Source organism: Kwoniella dendrophila, chromosome 1 (genome assembly GCF_036810415.1).
Source record: "Kwoniella dendrophila CBS 6074 chromosome 1, complete sequence".
Lineage (NCBI taxonomy): Eukaryota > Fungi > Basidiomycota > Tremellomycetes > Tremellales > Cryptococcaceae > Kwoniella > Kwoniella dendrophila.
Window position 1 is genome coordinate 274,635 of NC_089476.1, and position 17,791 is coordinate 292,425.

General features: G+C 38.8%; 6 protein-coding genes across 6 annotated transcripts; 5 read left to right on the forward strand and 1 right to left on the reverse strand.

The window, feature by feature from the left end:
- Positions 1-957: 957 nt before the first annotated feature.
- Positions 958-1,929, forward strand: L201_000108 (uncharacterized protein; the record flags this gene model as incomplete). The annotated part of the gene is made up of 2 exons (XM_066215912.1): positions 958-971; positions 1,083-1,929. The coding sequence occupies 2 exons, from the start codon at positions 958-960 to the stop codon at positions 1,927-1,929; spliced, it is 861 nt and encodes a 286-aa protein (XP_066072009.1).
- A 791-nt stretch (positions 1,930-2,720) lies between these two features.
- On the forward strand, positions 2,721-3,726 carry L201_000109 (uncharacterized protein; the record flags this gene model as incomplete). Its single annotated transcript, XM_066215913.1, has 2 exons — positions 2,721-2,734; positions 2,898-3,726. 2 exons carry the CDS (start codon positions 2,721-2,723, stop codon positions 3,724-3,726), a joined length of 843 nt encoding a protein of 280 aa, XP_066072010.1.
- Positions 3,727-3,921: 195 nt separating this feature from the next.
- Positions 3,922-7,167, reverse strand: L201_000110 (dethiobiotin synthase; the record flags this gene model as incomplete). The annotated part of the gene is made up of 11 exons (XM_066215914.1): positions 3,922-4,124; positions 4,214-4,642; positions 4,745-5,244; positions 5,298-5,350; positions 5,415-5,718; positions 5,779-5,954; positions 6,009-6,478; positions 6,541-6,652; positions 6,744-6,855; positions 6,912-7,065; positions 7,122-7,167. 11 exons carry the CDS (start codon positions 7,165-7,167, stop codon positions 3,922-3,924), a joined length of 2,559 nt encoding a protein of 852 aa, XP_066072011.1.
- Positions 7,168-7,889: 722 nt separating this feature from the next.
- On the forward strand, positions 7,890-11,746 carry L201_000111 (uncharacterized protein; the record flags this gene model as incomplete). The annotated part of the gene is made up of 7 exons (XM_066215915.1): positions 7,890-8,140; positions 8,307-8,589; positions 8,670-8,882; positions 8,953-9,051; positions 9,109-9,205; positions 9,259-11,433; positions 11,577-11,746. 7 exons carry the CDS (start codon positions 7,890-7,892, stop codon positions 11,744-11,746), a joined length of 3,288 nt encoding a protein of 1,095 aa, XP_066072012.1.
- A 609-nt stretch (positions 11,747-12,355) lies between these two features.
- Positions 12,356-15,553, forward strand: L201_000112 (uncharacterized protein; the record flags this gene model as incomplete). Its single annotated transcript, XM_066215916.1, has 11 exons — positions 12,356-12,385; positions 12,467-12,512; positions 12,576-12,665; positions 12,819-13,351; positions 13,513-13,618; positions 13,737-14,047; positions 14,130-14,691; positions 14,761-14,850; positions 14,925-15,021; positions 15,081-15,397; positions 15,498-15,553. 11 exons carry the CDS (start codon positions 12,356-12,358, stop codon positions 15,551-15,553), a joined length of 2,238 nt encoding a protein of 745 aa, XP_066072013.1.
- Positions 15,554-15,957: 404 nt separating this feature from the next.
- L201_000113 (uncharacterized protein) lies at positions 15,958-17,704 on the forward strand (the record flags this gene model as incomplete). The annotated part of the gene is made up of 5 exons (XM_066215917.1): positions 15,958-16,011; positions 16,159-16,230; positions 16,303-16,413; positions 16,506-16,610; positions 16,706-17,704. 5 exons carry the CDS (start codon positions 15,958-15,960, stop codon positions 17,702-17,704), a joined length of 1,341 nt encoding a protein of 446 aa, XP_066072014.1.
- Positions 17,705-17,791: the final 87 nt, after the last annotated feature.

The window sequence follows — 17,791 nt, forward strand, 5'->3', positions numbered from 1 at the left end:
TAGAATCAAGACTTTGCTGAATGACGCATATAATAGAGAAAGAAGTAATGGAGGTGATTATGAATTTGTTGGTGATACTTTTCGAGACAATTTGAGTTTCTCGAATATGAAGATGGTTTCTTAGAAGAATATTTATCTTTGAGGTCACAAGAGCCTAACGATTTGAATTTGCTTGTAATCAAGTTCACTTCATTCTGGGGATATTGAAACCTGTATAAACTCACTAGACTAGAAAGAATTCTATATAAGGTTCAGTTTCATTGGACCACGAGCTTGTCGCAGCTATATCAATAATTATGTATTCTGCGAAACGTTGTTGGTGTCACTCTGCACGAAGCAAAAGTCATTTCTCATCACTCCAGTTTTTTACCTTGAATTGTCTTTGATCCATTCAGATAGACTACAACTTACCTTATTTAGTCAGGATTAAACTCACCTCCCATAGTCCCTTGGGATATTCCTGGTACTACGCTGAATTAACAAGGCTATCTTCGAATTACACTACTGTAATCCTTTGTCGTAGCATACCTTTGTTCAAATAAGCTATCGTGAGAAAACACACACATCAAAAATGTCACACCAAATATCCCTTATCTGATGAGTGTCTTCAGCGAAAAGACTCACGTTAAGTGAAGAATGCGAGTCTTACCCAAATAAGCACCTCTTTTGATCCGCTGAAAAGTCCTGAATGCTCTTGGCTTCTGCAAACAAAAGAGGCTCCATAAGAAAAGAGAGTAAGAACTGGATTTGCATCAATTCTGAGTGACGTTAGGCATTTTCAAGGTGGGTCAAAATGCATATAAGTACAGTACTCGTATCAGTACTGAAAAATATATTGCTTCTTCGTACTAATTAAGACCCACCGTTACCTAAGGCGTCAGATCCATCTTTGTTTTCTTTTTTCATATACCTCCTATATCAACCTACCATACTTTTTGTTATATCATAACAAGCGTCATGCCAAACTGGCTGTAAGTCTACACTTGCTGTTTCAAATACACCATAAAAACTTCTTTTCCTTATTCACAACAGGAACTCTCTCTATCAAGAAGCTATTGAAAATATTCTAATTCCGTCTTCAGTCGTTTGAAAAATAGTAAACCTCGTGATGATGGCGAAGAACGACCTACAGGACCATGGTACCTTCAAGGAAATCTCCGAACGGAAGATCGTTTTCAAGGTACTCCTACTTTAGCTGGATCAGAGGTTGGTTTCAATGCGATTTACACTTTTGTTGAAGATAAACAAGAAAATACTGCAGATACACCTTCTTATAGAGTAACAAAAATTAGTCCAAACCACTTGATCATCACAGATGCGAATCAAGATACTACAAGATTTCCAACATCACAACAAGAAGAGGCTTTATGGTTGGCTTCTTACGAAAAGAGTGCACTCGGAGGAGGTGAAATATCTATCAATAATGATCAATCAGCCTCAAGTTCAGGGAAAGCTAAAGAATCGACCAAATGGCAAAATCTGAAACATCTAGTCAGAGCAAAAAACACAGGTACTTACTCATTCCATTCTTCTGAAGGACCCAAGGATCTTTACAAAGAAGGACTTGGTTTCAAGCCGCTCAAACATGATACCGGTAAAGATCTTTTAACGCTATTTTATGTTGGAGATATCTCGGATGGAAGTCAATCTGGAGCATTAACTTCAAATGATACTCCCAATGGGACTTATGCTGAATATACTTTTGAGTCCGAGGGGTCACTGCCCGACACTTATAGAGTGACTAGAGTGGATAATATTATAGCTATCACCGGCTCTCGACCGTTAGCTTTTGACATAGGAAGCTATTTGACGGCTGAGTGCAATACAACTTCAGGGAGTCGTGGTGGTATTTTCACAATAACCAAAGATCCATCATCAAAGGGACATTTGACCAATTTTACAGCAAATGAAGCCAAAGCTACAGTATAAAAATTTACTGTACATTTGGTGGGGCTAAAGAGTTTCGCTTGTCCTTGTGGAGTCCCTGTACTTACTCTAGCCTTCTCCTATATTTATGCATAAAATGTTGACAATCGTTCCTGTTCTGTTCGTCCCCATATCTCAGTACAGTGTACTGTTCACTGCCGTTGTAACATGCCGATCACTTTGAATGCTTCGCTATACATACTTTTCTCACCTTTTTTTCTGAGTTATTGAGTTATAAATACAAAGAGGATTGCCTTCGATCTCCCTCAATCCACCGAAATGACGCAAAAGAAAGGACATCATCCAAGCTACCTGGTTCATCCTAACACCGACGAATTTTTACCAAGTCATAGTCACGCTGTTGTGGGACGATCCAAATCTACACAAAAGACGTCTCCTTTTTTAAGCTTACGCATTTTTTCCTCACTCTAAAGGTGGATAAGATGAGAAAGCTTGATTACGAGTAGAGTAACTCTTTTGATTGATTCGGAGAATTCAATCCTTTCCTTCGAATCTGAGTTTCATTTCAACAAGACGACTCGAAAGAGTAAAATCATATTTCATGCGTACGGTAATTGACAGTAATTTCTTCGACGGATAAACAGACTCATGTATTCACATATAAATACTGTACTGAAAATCTGCAAATGATTGATCGTTTTCATTGTTATATCGTTCGAAACCTTTCCCAGAAGTTTATCTACCCTATCCAAAAAGCGAACACATCTTTCGCTCACAAAATAACATATTATATCTTGAGCAACCAAATTAACTTGTTTTGAATAATAAGCAATATGCCCATTTCAATGTAAGTTGAGTACTAATGAAGTATCTGAGATCCCTCTCTACTCGTTTTAGAATGTCGTTTTTTCTCTTCTTCTGCTTGTCCGGATCTTTTTCATGTGTGTATCATGGAACGAATGCTGAATTTCACCTCTCTGTCCTTTTTTAACTTCATTCGCAATTGACAGAAGAACCCGTGATCACAGTAATGGATCTGGACTATTAGCAATAGAGGGGATATTCGATACTAAATATGGTTCTCCAGATACTTTAGCTGGATCCGAAGTTGGTACAAGTTCAGTTTACAAAATCATTGATACTTTAAATTCTGCAACCGACAGATCTTGTCGAGTAACTAAAGTCCTTCCAGATCGTTTACTCATTACAGATACAGAAGGTAAGAATGAAAGACTTACATTACCACAAGAAAATGCATTATGGATCGCTTCATTTGATAAAAATGGTCAACCTGGTGCAACACTTTACAGGAAATATAGTTATGCTGATTTTGATGATGAAAATGAAGCAGAATCTTCTTCTTCCTCTAAATTGTCAAATTTGAAAAATCGAATTTTCAAATCAAAAAATGCCAAAACTGAAGAAACTTATACACTCTTGTCATGTAGAGGGGAAACAGATCTTTCCGAAATTAGATTCAGCTCAAAACCTTCAAATTCAAGTGATAATACTAAATCACAAGTTACTCCTTTAACCGATTTGAAAGATATTCAACAAGGCTCATTAGCTTCAACTGAAAATCCCAATGGGTCTTCCGCTAATTACACTTTCGATCGTTCCCCTAAACAATCTTACAAAGTATCCAAGATTGATAATGTTCTAGCTATCACACCAAATCCTGGTTCTCAGCTCTTAGACTCAAGTAAGGTGCGACTCCTGCAAGGTGCTGCCCAAACATCTGAGGGTAGACATGGCGGTAATTGGAAATCAACCACAGATCCTTCATCAAATGGTGATTCTGTTCACTTTGAGCCGAATGAAGCCAGCACCACAGCTTAGAGCTCTACATCATGTCAGGCTTAGGGGTGTGCCCTATTGACCCCTGTAGATATAGGCATTGATAGTCTGCAGAGAAGTATTCGCATACGATGTAGTCTGTCTCGACTAAGTATTCGAGTGTATTACAACTTTATGCATTAATTTAGGTGTGTTACAACTTTATGCATTAATTTCATAATTCCGGGTTGTAATCCTTCACAACTGCTGCAATTCCTCTAAGATAGTCTGCTCCATAGCTCTCATGACTTGAGGTTTAGTGAAACTACTAGTCATGATGTAAACTACATTACCTAAAGGTCTGGAATGAATTTGGAAAGGAGCGAAAGATCCGTCGGGTGAAGTAATGATTTTTTGTCTGAGTGAAGTAAGGAAATCTAAGGCGATATGCGATAAATATCCTGGTTCAATGTCATTGTATTAGCGTTATTTCAAGAATAATTATAGAGCAGTTCTTGTAAATACAGAGGTATCATAAAGAAAAACTTACCACCTTCACCACCAACATCATTTAATTCAATAGCTAGAACAGTGCCCATAGCCATTGAACCTTTAACTTTCTCCGACCCACTTATATTTTGAATAAAAGATTCTTTCCAGAAAGACCATCTTTTCGATTCATCGTTTAACGGTACATTCCACATTTCTTTTTCTTTTGACCATTTTTGTTTCTCTAAAATTTCGATCGATTTTAGGGCAACTGAACATCCAATTGGATTTGCTGTATATGAATGTCCATGTAATAAGGCATCAACTTTTCTATCAGATAAAAATGTATTGAATATTGAAGTTGAGGCTAATGTAGTTGACAGAGGTAATAAACCACCAGTCAAGATTTTCGCATAAACTGATATATCAGGTGTTTCTTTCAAAATTGATGACGCTGATAAATACCCGAATCTGTGTAACCCGGAGAACACTAAGAAGACAAGATCAATTATACGTTAGCCTCGATCAAGAACAAATCTAGTATATCTTGACGCAGTTCACAATCAGCTGTTAAGAAGATAGTCAAGCTCACCTTCATCATAGATCACAGGAACACCTCTCCACTTTCTTTTTTCTCTCCAACCATTCCTGACTTCTTGTAAATCTTCTTTAAATTTCTTACCTTTCCAAGATTTACCACCAAACAAATCTGAAGAAGCTCTAACAACTTCAATTAAACAAGTTTGAAATAAAGGATCAACAAAAATCATACCACCTGCACCTAAACATGTTGGTTCTAATATTAATGCACCAAACTTCTTTCCTTCTACCTTGACAACTTTTTCCAAATTTGCTCTTATGTGAGATCTATAATAATCTGCTAAAGGTGTGGATAACCTTTCTGCAACTGAATAAATCGATTGTATATCCGAGAAAGGTATTTCCCATCCACCCTCGGAAGTCGATTTCCCCTCAGATGATAACGTTTCAGGCAAAGCTTCCCATTCATCTGGTCCAGTCGTCAATACTGTAGGTTTGCCATCAACGTATTGTACCATTGGTGGGGAGAACCAATGACCACGGCCTTTGTACCTGTATGGGGAGCGTCAACGAGGTGGGCTTTAGACATGGTCAAAGAAGCTCACCAATCAACAGCTTTGTTGAAAGTCGATGCCTCTGAAGCGTCCATACTACCGATCTATTGTGAAACACAATTGAGCTGCAATAAGCTTATGCCAAAAGGGCGGGACAGCAATACTCACAGTATCACCATGATAACCGCCTCTTAAACCGATTACACCATAATCACCACCCATCTCACCATCATAACCGTATCTTCTCCCCGCTGCTCTAAGAGCCATCTTAAGAGCAACTTCTATACCTGTACTTCCATTATCTGAGAAGAATACTCTTTCTGCCCATCCTTTCCCAACAGTAGCTTTTAACTTTTCAGCAAGTTTCAAAGCTGGTTCATGTGTCCCTGAAGGGAAAAGTACATGACCATATCGGCCTGCAGCTGTTGCGGCTGCCAAAGTAAGTTCTTCGTTGGCATGTCCGTGTGATTGACTATTTCAGGTTATCAAATTAATCATACTTGGAGAAAAGCCAAGAAAGAAAATTACTCACGTGAACCAACTTGCTGAACCGTCAAAGTAGGAATTTAACAGACTACCTTCTTCTTTCGGTACCGGGGCGGTTCCTGCTGAATCAGATTTGGTCGCCGGTATAGGTCGAGTGTAATATGAATCGAAGTTATCACCAAAAGCAGAATCGACCACCATAACATCTTCTTTCTTATTTATCTGAAAATGCATCGGTTAGCTGTGCGACCTTCGCGCATCTGTTTAACAGCTTACCAAACCATGCTGGGTGAAAGGCCACCAAACACTTTTAAGAGTTCGTCCTGGCATACTATCTAATTCTTTTATTCGTTTTTGATGTTCTACATCTAACCATTCTGAAGCTTGCTTGACACCACCACCTTCTTCCTGTGAGCCCAGTCTTTCTACTTCAGCATACCATTGACCTAATCTCTCTGCATCTTCCTGTACTGTACCGTATTTCTCTGGAGGTGGTTTGATAGTCCAATATCCTATTCCTCTATCCTTAAAATACCCTTCTAAGAAATCATCATTTCGATAATATGAATCGTATAGACATAATACTGCCAATATAGAATAGCCTCTCAGTATGAGAGATTCATAAGATGATATCGTTGTTGATATTCCCCCTAAATGGGGTGAAGCTACCAAGATGGAAGGCAAACGCAGCGACCGAAGGAACGTGGATTGGGTATGAGGGGGATGTAGTGCTGGAGAGTGGACACCTATGTATGCAGTAATGTATAAGCTTCAGATACGCCAAACAGCCATTCTGATTTTAGCTTACCTCCTGCAGTCTCAACGAAAAGTGCTCCGTCTCTCCCATTCAGCCGTTTTGCACAATCGGTAGCATAATTCTCAATTCCTCGAACCAATTCATCGTTGGTTTCAGGGAACGGCTAGATGTGGATTGACTTCAGCTAACAGTGATCTTTATGTGTGGAACAGCTGTAATAGAGTCGATGTTGCAAGCATGTTGATTTCACTCACAAGATCAGGTGCAAGCTTAGCAGCCAAATGAGGAGACATGGGTTCCCTGTATTGATACAGATTGTGTGTATCGATTATCGAAGAATAAGGTTTCGTATTCCGCTGTATGTAGCTGCAGGAGAGGGCAATCAGTTAAGTCTACTGGAACAACCATGGCTAATAACTCACCTCACATCCGACTCTTCATCTGGACCAGTTGATACCGGTTTCAAGTAAAACACGCTCTTCTCCTTCTCTTTCCCTTTCGATGACACAGCATATTTTGATGCAGTAGCTCTTACCAGAGCAGTTGTAAGCAGCGTTTTACCTACATCGGTATTGGCTAAGAACATGATCAATCAGCAAGCTGTTTCAAGAAGTGTGAAGAATACAGCTCACCTCCAAAGACTTGATGTATTCGGAAATTGGGGAACAAGAGAGGCATGGTGTTCAGCCGAGCTGTCAAACGAGCGGGAACAAGAATGTAAGGAGAGAAGAAGGATTTAGTAGGACCAGCAGTACAAGATTCGCTGTCTATGCTTGGTATAATTGTGATGACTGTTGATGTAGTATAGTATACTGTATCTTCCCCAAAATATCCAATAAAGACAGCAAATAAGCGATAAAATCTCGAGTAAATAATAATAATATGGTCTCTACCTTTTGTCAACATTTAATTAAACATTCCAAAAGCGGAGTCTCCGCGACTGAACCGGGCGGATATCTCCGTGATTAGCCGTGTACTAGAACTGTATACCACTTGTAAATAGGTAACTTATTTAAGGTAAATGTTTCATGTTTTATCTTTTGGGCTGTGCACATGAGCAGCGCGTCACATTTATGGTTGTTACCACTACTTAACCACCAAAATCAACATCAACAAACCATCTAAAAAGACATCACATCATACTTTCTTTGACATTCCTTATCTCACTTGCCACCTCTTATCTTACGAACATAACGAACTACTTCGATTTTGGAGAGAACGAATATTCTTATCCTCATCTGTAAACGCATTGCAGACTTACGATCAACAACAAAGAACTACGCAATCATCAAGGGATAACAACAACAACAACATAGACGGACGGACCGGGACAAACAAACAGGTTTTGAATAATTGATATTTAGTCATCGGGATAAATACTATAAACACCATAATTCAGGATGAGTAGTACACAAGGACAACCACCTGAACCAAGAAGATCACAATCGACAACATCATTATCAAGATTTTATAATGGTGTTGATGGACAGAATACAATCAATGGTAATAAAGATGAAGAGTTGAATGATCCTAAAATGGATTATTGTAATAGTTTTTGGGGTCAAGGTGATAGAGGATTTGAGGTTATAATGGCAAGATTAAGAGGAGCTGGAAGGACAGTAGATGAATTGAAAGCTTTTTGGAAGGAGAGGTGAGTTTATTTGTGTTACGGCAGTTAGGGGTGGGATGGGGGCAGTTTAGACTGTAGGGTGGGTGGGTGGGACCATGTATACATTGGTAGCTAGGGGTGGGATGGGGGGAATACATCATATGTACAAGTTACATATATTAACGTGATTACTCTTTATACCCTACAGAGCAGCAATAGAAGAAGATTATGCTAAAAGATTACATAAATTATCAAAATATACATTAGGTAAAGATGAAGTAGGTGAATTATCAGATTCATTACAACATTTATTAAACGAAACTGCACAACAAGGTCAATATCATTCTTCATTAGGTAGTGAAATTAAACAAACTGTTGAACAACCTACATTAGAATTATCATTAAGATTAACCAATTTGAAAAAAGGTTTACAAACTTCAATTGAAAAAGCTTATAAAAATAAAGGTTTACAAGACCAACATGTACAAAAAGTGAGTTTTAGTCGTTTCACCAGATCAAATCTTCTTTATCGTTATACTGCAACTGACCTGTATAATCTATTTGTTTTTAGGCAAGAGAACGATACGAACAAGATTGTCTAAAGTTGAATTCTTATACAGCTCAATCATCGTTAACTCAAGGTAAAGAATTAGAGAAATTACAATCGAAACTTGATAGAGTAAGACAAACTATCGGTGCGAACGAACAAGACTTTAGGCAATTCGTGAGAGTACTAGAACAAACTCAAGCTAGATGGGAAAGTGAATGGAAAGGGTTCTGTGATGTAAGTTGAATTCACATTGATTTGATAACAAATTCACATCTAATTGACATTTCTTTAATTCTCACCACAGCATGTACAAGATATAGAAGAAGATAGATTGGCCCTTACAAAGGATTTGACATGGGTATATGCAAATGCCGTTTCTCAAGTTTGTGTAGAGGATGACAGTGTACGTGTTTCCAATCCTCTCTCATCAATCTCATCAGTGACTAACCCAAATGCGTAGTCCTGCGAGCGAATCAGAGAGAAGCTAGAACAATTCGAACCACAGAATGATATGCTCAACTTTGTTAAAGGATGGGGAACAGGTGATATGATTCCAGGTAAGTCCTGCTCAGACCGTCGTTTCGAAAACAACTTACTGACCCTGTCGCAGATCCACCTCGGTTCATCAATTACAACTTGGGCGAGTCCTATCCCTCACAACCTACTTTCCATATAGCCCATTTCCAACGTCTATCTTCACGACCACCTATGCCACCTTCCATGCAATCACAGCAAGCCGCTCCCGAACCAGAACCCGAACGACAAGAACAATCTGAAGACATACCGGAGATCCCAGAGTCCAATGGTCATGACGATAAAGCACTGAATGGTATTGCAGATAATCTGCAGCGTACAACTCTTAACGATGAACCACCTTCTTCAGCTAGATCAACCCCTGCACTTGATACACAGAAGAAAACACCTTTCGGTGGAATCGCACTTCCGGGTATGGCCAACGCTACCTCTCCCCCACCTCAAGAAGAATCATCGAAATTCTCCTCCATGCCTCCTCCGCCAACTCCTCCCGCTATGACTATGCCAGAACCACGAATACCATCCAGACAAAGCAATCACAGTCCTGCTCCTCGGAACATCACCAACGAAGAAGATCCTATGGCCAAGGCGCTTGCAGATTTACGTAGAGAGCCTCCACCTCCCGGTAGTGTGAGAAGAAATGCTTCTCACCGTCGAGCAGAATCCGTGGTTTCTGCTTCTGGATCTACAAGAGGAAGTCAATATGGTCACGGTATCAAATCACCTACTTCGCCCGCACCTAACAGAATGTCATATCAACAAGGTATGCCACCGGCTCAATCTCGTGGCTCAGTCGACATGACCCTTTCACCACCTCAACCTGGCCATACGGCAGCTGCATTAGCCAGATCAATGGAAGATTTCAGACAACAATCTTCAAGAGGACCCGAATCAAAGAGACAATCAGTCAATTATTCCAACTTTGCTGATGACATCGTTGGTGCTCATCCAACCTCTAGACCTTCTTCCCCAGCTGCTGCGCAAAGAGCTCCTTCACCGGCAATGATGCAACCACCTACTCAACCTGCTACGCATATTGCTGATGAAGTCTTATCGCAATACCATCAAGCTTTCCCTGGAGAGAGACAAGAAAGATCAAGGTCAAGAGCTGGTTCGGTCATTTCATCTCACTCTAGAGCTGGGTCTTTCGTGGAGCAGCAACAACAACATCAACCACCTCCATCACCAGGTAGAGAAGCATTTGCTGGTATCGGTGCTGGTGGAGGAAGAAGTCCAAGTCCCCAACCACACGCTTTCCGATCACCTTCGCCTAGTCCTAATATCTCACAAGGCGCTCTGGGACCACAGAATTTAGGCATCAGCTTAGATGCTAAAGGTGGTGTAGCACAAGATACCATGGCCGAGGCCTATAGAAGACAGTTTGAACAACAACAACAGCAGCAGCAACAACAACAACGTGGTGGTCCACCTCCACAGCAATTATCAAATTATCCAGGTCAAAGAAACAGTCAATATGGTTCTGCATCTCCTTCAATATCTCAACAGTCTCACCAACAGCAACAACAGCAATTCGGGGGTCAACAAAGTGGTTTCAACGGTCAAGATCAAAGAGGTTCAATGTATGGTGCACCAAAATCACCTAATGGTCAACCTCCTAATATAGCTGGTAATAGACCTACATCAGGATATGGTCAAGCATCTCAAAGTCAAGGCTATGGTAACGGTCCTTCACAACAGCAAGCTTACGGTCAAGCTCAGCAACAGCAACCTCCACCTCCTCAACCAGCATATAACGCTCATCCATCTCAACAACCTCAAACTCAAACTCAACAATATCATGGACAACAAGGATTTGGAGGTCCACCGCCATCACAACAACCACCTCAACCTGCATATGGACAACATCCTTCGCCTAATCCGCAATCGCAGTATTCCATGTCCAACGGATATCCTAACCAACAACAGCAATATAATGCTGGTGGTAATGGTCCGTCAGGAGGCTATCAATCATCCCCATCAGTCAACAACCAGTATAATAGATCAGCAAGTCCAGCACCAATACAGCAACAACAACAAAACCAATATGCTAGATCTGTTAGTCCAGCTCCTATGCAACAATCTCAACAACAGCAACAATACGGTTACAACAGAGGAGGACCTTCACCTCAACCTCAATATAATCCGAATGCAGGAAGAGCAGGTCAAAGTCCAAGTCCACAACCCAACCAACCACCAAACAACGCCGCCCCAACTGGTCAATGGAGTACCACTGGATTACCAGTATTGTTCTGTGAGTATGCTTCATTCTCTTATTCTCTGAATATACTCCACCCTATATGGTCTTCTCCTCAATACTGTTTGATGCATATGAGAAAGTCTCAGTTAGGTCAATGCGGTAACATGATTGCTAATTCCGCATTCCACCTTTTCCAGACGTTAAAGCATTGTATGATTATGGAGCACAATCAGCAGTAGAATTTGATTTCCAAGCTGGTGATATCATAGCAGTGACATCAACACCTGATGATGGCTGGTGGTCGGGTGAATTATTGGATGAAGCTAGAAGGATACCAGGTAGAACTGATTTCCCAAGTAATTTGTGAGTCATACTTATCATACTATCATTCAACAGTGTAAAGTAAAAATATTTAGCTGATATTTGCTCTTATTCCGCAATAGCGTTTGCTTATTCTAATCTGCTCTTTACAATGCGATGAGTTTAATGATTGATTCGTGAGACACGCAAATAGTTCTTTGGTTTGATGCAATCTTGATAATTTTATATATATATTTCAGTGAATTTAACGAAATTTGTTTAGTTTTTCCTCACAAGGTGGATTTCCATTATGAAACTATTTGATTTGTATACATGCATATACGCACATCTGATGATCATCAACTTCGTACCTAAAGAGCTCGTTATGACTGCCTAGATCTTGCATACCTCGTTACGGATATGCTCAATGATCGAAGAACCAGCAGAGGAAGATGTTTTGTTGGTCAACCTCCACTTTGACTTTCTATTATTAATTGTCTTTAGCCGACGCGCACAGAGGAAATCAAGGGGAACTAGCTATGACGGAATGTTGACAAGTAGACAGAAGAAAAGAGATCTCTTCGTTTCAGTTAAATTATCTATGTGCGCTCAATATCAACACATTCACACATAGAATTCTTCCACTCTTAAAGCAACAAGAGGTGATCAAAGCAATATGGACGAAGAAGCTGATCTTGCTTTGCTCGTACGTTGATTTCGTGCAAGGAATCTAACATCCCCCGAAGAAAATATAATGTTTATTGACATGATCATCTTATTGATATAGGATCAACATCTCTTGAAAACTAATCTGCTTTCGCAGCGGATGACCAGTGAGTCTCAATCAAAGTAGAATGGGAGTGTATGGCTCAACTTGACTGCATGAAATGTCATAGATATACTGGGTCAATTGGACACTAGATTATCAAGATTAGATAAAACCATTGCTCCGTTAGGTCTACAACCTCTAACTAGGAAAGATGCGAGTGAGTAAAAGGCTTCTTCTTGGGAGAACACTATCAAAAATTATAGTAAAGAACTTACTTTCGGGATTCTTTGTCCTTCAACGCAATCTTAAATCGTGATAAATGGAGTACTCCACATGAATTGTGCTAACATAGTCAAAAAATTATTTACAGATATCGAATCAATCCTTCTACAGCTGGAAGGTAAACCACCAGTAAACCCAAATACTACAAACAAGCCTTCTTTGACATCCAGTTCATCCTCTTCATCCATACCTACTCGTCCGGCCAGATCAATTCCCGTAACATCACCAATAACTACATCTAATCTCAACAACAGCATCAACAGCTATAATAACAATAACAATAATGGATCTTTTACGAAATTGGCATCACCAATAGCAGGATACAATCTAGGTAATCCAATCATATCAGCTTTGAAAGCTGGCGGTGGTAGTGGTAGTACTACCCAAAGTTCAAGGTTGAGTAATGAAAAACCTTCTACCCTTTCTCCAATACAATCTGCTGTACCATCAAGAACAGCATCGCCAGCGGATGAAACTGCTATTTTGATGAGAGGACCTGATATAATGGCTTTAAATGAATATTTTAATGCTTTGGATGGTGTTATTCTGGATTTGGAAAGAATGTATAAAGGTTTGATGGAAGGTAGAGGTGGGGCTAGAGAAGCTGGTGTCAAAGATCTGGTAAGTCTGCTAATAATCATCTTGCCTATAAAGTCAAGCAAGAAACTGGAACTTTGCGATACCGACTTAACGTAGAATGATACACCTGTGTTACAAAAGAGACTTTGCACTATTCAGTGGGACAGACTAATAGCTTATGCTTATCATTTATGATTTTATAGAGCAACTTGGTCGAGATAGGATTCTCAGGTATGACTCAGCTATTCTTGAAGATATCGAGAGATGGAATGGGTAAGACTGTTGATGCAAGTACTCTTTTGAGCAATGGTAAGTCTATCATTCCATTCGCTACTTTGATAGTTTGAGTCCAATGTCATGCCGAGCACTCCCCCCTCCGAGTGAGATAAAGTCTAAACTGTATCGAGCTGACATGAGTTGCGTTCAGGTCCGCCAACACCGCCAATTTATTTCTCACCTTTACCTACACTTCAACCTCTCATAATCAAAATCATGTTAACCCTTTACCCTTCTCAGAACACTTCAACACCTAAGACTATATCGATAATACAGCCTATATGGAATCAAACACTCAGTAGCTTCGGTGAGATGCGAGGAGACTGGATATGTAGATGTTTGAGTGGATCAATTACTAGAGTTGAAGAAGCTGATGAAGGGGGTATAGGGGCTGAAGGAAGAGGTAGAGATAAGGTTAAAGGTTTGGTCGGATTATGGGAAAGCTTGATTAACATTGTAGAGGTAAGTTGAAAATGCGAGTTTTGTTTTGGGAAGAATATTGGCTAATTTCACATTTGTAACATTCATTATCCATAATGTTTAGGCAGAAACATTACTGATTACAACATTATTCCCAACTCATCCACCTTCAAATCTGTTAATCGATAGTCTAACATCACCTGTAGAGATCTTATTGAGAACATTACAACCTACCATAAATTCAATCAAAAAGTCATTAAATTCACAAATATTCATTGCATTAGATTTATATCAATCTTTGAGTGAAATACAAAAAATATGGGATCAAACGCTGACGAAATGTTTGGAGTTGACTTATACACAACAATCAACAGTAAAAGTAAAAGAATTGAAATCAATCTTGAATCAGATTATATCAAATTTAAGATCATTATCATTAAGATCATTCCCTGAGTTATTAGTTGATATCAAGTCCACTAGATCAAGTGGGGAAAATACAAGTAATATAAGTGATATAACATATTCAACTTTATCTTATTTAGAAAATTTACCTGAATTTGAAAATATAATCGAACATTTATTGGAAAAATCTCATTCTGAAAGAAGTTGGTTAATGGGTTCAAAAGATATTCCTTCATCTGTCACTAATGCTAAAGATGAAGGTGGAACAGTAAAATTATTCGTTGGTGAGCACTTTCCATGAATTAAGTATGCGCTACCGCTGACATTCTCTTCTTTTCTGTTACTACTTCAAGCCGATGTTCTAGGTACTCTTATTATCCATCTCGATGCTAGATCAAAAACTATGAGAAAACCCGTCGGTCAAGCTTTCTTATTGAATAACTGTAAGTGATGATATTTGCAACATGCGTTGTGATATACACTCGCGGTATACTGATATCTTGTATCATTTTTTCAGTATCCCATATCCGAAATACTGTATCATCTTTCCGTTCTGATATTATAGGGCCCGGTGCCGAGGATATGTTGAATGCGGCATTTAGAGATGCTAAAAGGTGAGCTTTGACAAATCTTGCCGTATTTGATACACCCTGCTAAAAATTTTCTCACATAGTCAATATCTAGCGGAATTCTATTCATTAGTATCATTACTCACGACACAACATTCAACACCGAGATTTGGTGTGGGAGCTGTAGCATCAAAAGTACATGTACCTGGAACCTCTTCAAGTAATGAAAGAAATAATATGAAAGAATCGGCAACGTTATTCTTTGAAAGATTGAATGAATTGGAATCTTTGACAAAACAATTCCCACTAAATAGACAAGATCCTGAAATGAGAGATCGATCTTCAAAAGAAATTGAAAATATCATTAGATCTGGATATGATCAGTTTTGGGGTAGAGCTGCTGGTAAAGGTATCGAAAAATGTAAGTTTAATTGTACTCTTTGTGTTCTCCAATCTTAGATTCGTTCGTTCAATAAGAGAGACTGATGAACCATATGTCGATTCCCTCTTCCATTTTATAGATTTGCGAGGATCGCCTGATGATATCACGAGAAGAGTACAAGCTATGTTTAGGTAGATTGTTGGATCTTGACTGGATAAAGGAAAGGAAGGGTAATCGATTCCATTTGGTAGGATATCTTTCGTCTATAAAGCGAATATTCAGTGGACCACTGCGTGGCCAGTACCATCTCTACCGTTGTATGTGTACATGTACTAGTCATGCAAATCATATCTGTCATGGATGTTCTTTCGCCTCGTATTTCCAAGTCGACAGCAAGTTATATCAAGCTCAGGATCGTATGAGCTGTTTGACCGGTTGAACATTACCGGCAAAATGCTATCTTGATGTCAACGCGTAGGCGAGCGATTGCTTTGAAAAATATTGAATGATTCGAGTTTCACATTTTTTTCGTTTGCTATATTGACCTAGTATCAGTTTCTCAGCAGATCAAAGGCTTGACTTCAGGCCTGATGAGTAACATGTCAAACTCTAGTGAGATACAAGTTGAGAATTTAGCTTATATCGATATACAGGTATGTCATACCTTTTCCTTATAACATCTCACTTCATTCTTTATTTAGATCAAAATCGGTCATATCCATCTTCATCACTGGGAACCACAGCATGTTTATATCGAATTCGATGTAGCTGAAATCAAATGCTGATCGTTTTATAATCAGCATGATGCTTTAGCAGTTTTCGATGATGTTGAACAAAACGTTGTTTTATCTGAAGATATTTGGATATCAGGTGTGAGTGGCTGTTCGATACTATTGTCCTCTTAATAATCGTACTAGACTGATTATGAAAGTATCATTATATAGTACCAGATAGGTGAGACTTCTATACATGGTAAAGCCAAAGTCAGAGTACAGGAAGGCGGTGGATCGGAATTGATTGCTAGAGAAGGTGTCCAAGTTGAAAGGATATCAAAGGTATGTGATATATACACTTCATCCAATTGAACCGAATCACACGACACGAATCAGAACGCCTTGCTGAACGTTTACCCCGCTACTCTCGTCAGACTAATTTCAACGTATCGATACCGAAATTGTCGATCAGAAATTGTTCCGTAAAGTTTCCAAAACAAGTTATAAATCCACCTTATACCAAAAAAACTAATCTCGATGTGAGTTTATCGTATCATGATACTGGAGCTAGTACTGGGTGCATAACTGATGAAATCGTATATTTATAATTGTACATACATACATATATAATCAGGCGCCATTACACATAAATTCACTTTCACTTAACCCTAAAAAACCTCATATAGTCATCGGAGGACCAGATGGATATTGTAAAATTTTACCCATATCATTGAATAGTAAAGAGAAAGAAGTGGAATTAAAAGGTCATGTAGGGGACGTTAGAGATGTTAAATGGTTTCCAAGTGGAGAAGTAATCTTAACAGCTTCATCAGATTTATCAATACGTGTATATGGTAAAGATGGAATAAATCCAAGAACATTACGTGGACATACAAGAGCAATTACATCAATATATATTATTGGTATAGGTAAAACAATTTTATCTTCAAGTAAAGATGGTACAATTAGATTATGGGATATAAGTAAATCAGAAGAAATTCAGAGATGGTTAATCGGTACAACATCAAGAAGAAGTATAGAATCTATGATTATTATTGAAAATCCTTCTTGCGTAACTGCATTAGGTCTAGATGCGAGTACAGAAGAAAGAGTGATGATTTTGAATGTACAGGAAGGAATTTGGATTCAACCTTTTTCAACTACTGAAAAAGATAAAGGATGGTTTATAAAAACCGATGAATCAATAAATAGTCAATTGATTAGTATATCGAATAAAAATGATTTATTAGTTTGTGGTTACCAAAATGGTTTAATTGAAATTATTGATTTAGTTAGATTAAGAAGACCTTCACAAGAGGAAGCTGATAGCAACTCAAGTATAACAGAGCAGAAAGGTATAGGTAAAATAAAACGAATAAGAAGAAATGAGTCTCCAATATATAGTTTACATCTTATTCAACAAAGCGAATTCGATTATAACCTATATATAGGTACAGCATCTGGATTACCTTGTTGTTTAGGTATTAAACCTAATCAAGACCAAAATACATTTGATGTCCAAGTAGAAGAAGAATTAGCAGGATGGGAAGCTGTAGGTATAGAAACTTGGGACATTGGATCTGATGGTTCTGTTTGGTGTGCTGGTGGGGAAGGTGGGGTGAGAAGGTACTGAGCGGCTGTATAGACTATTTATATATTAGTACGATATAAGCTTATTCAATATTTTATGTTAGCATGAATTGCGCTCTGCTACCAAATT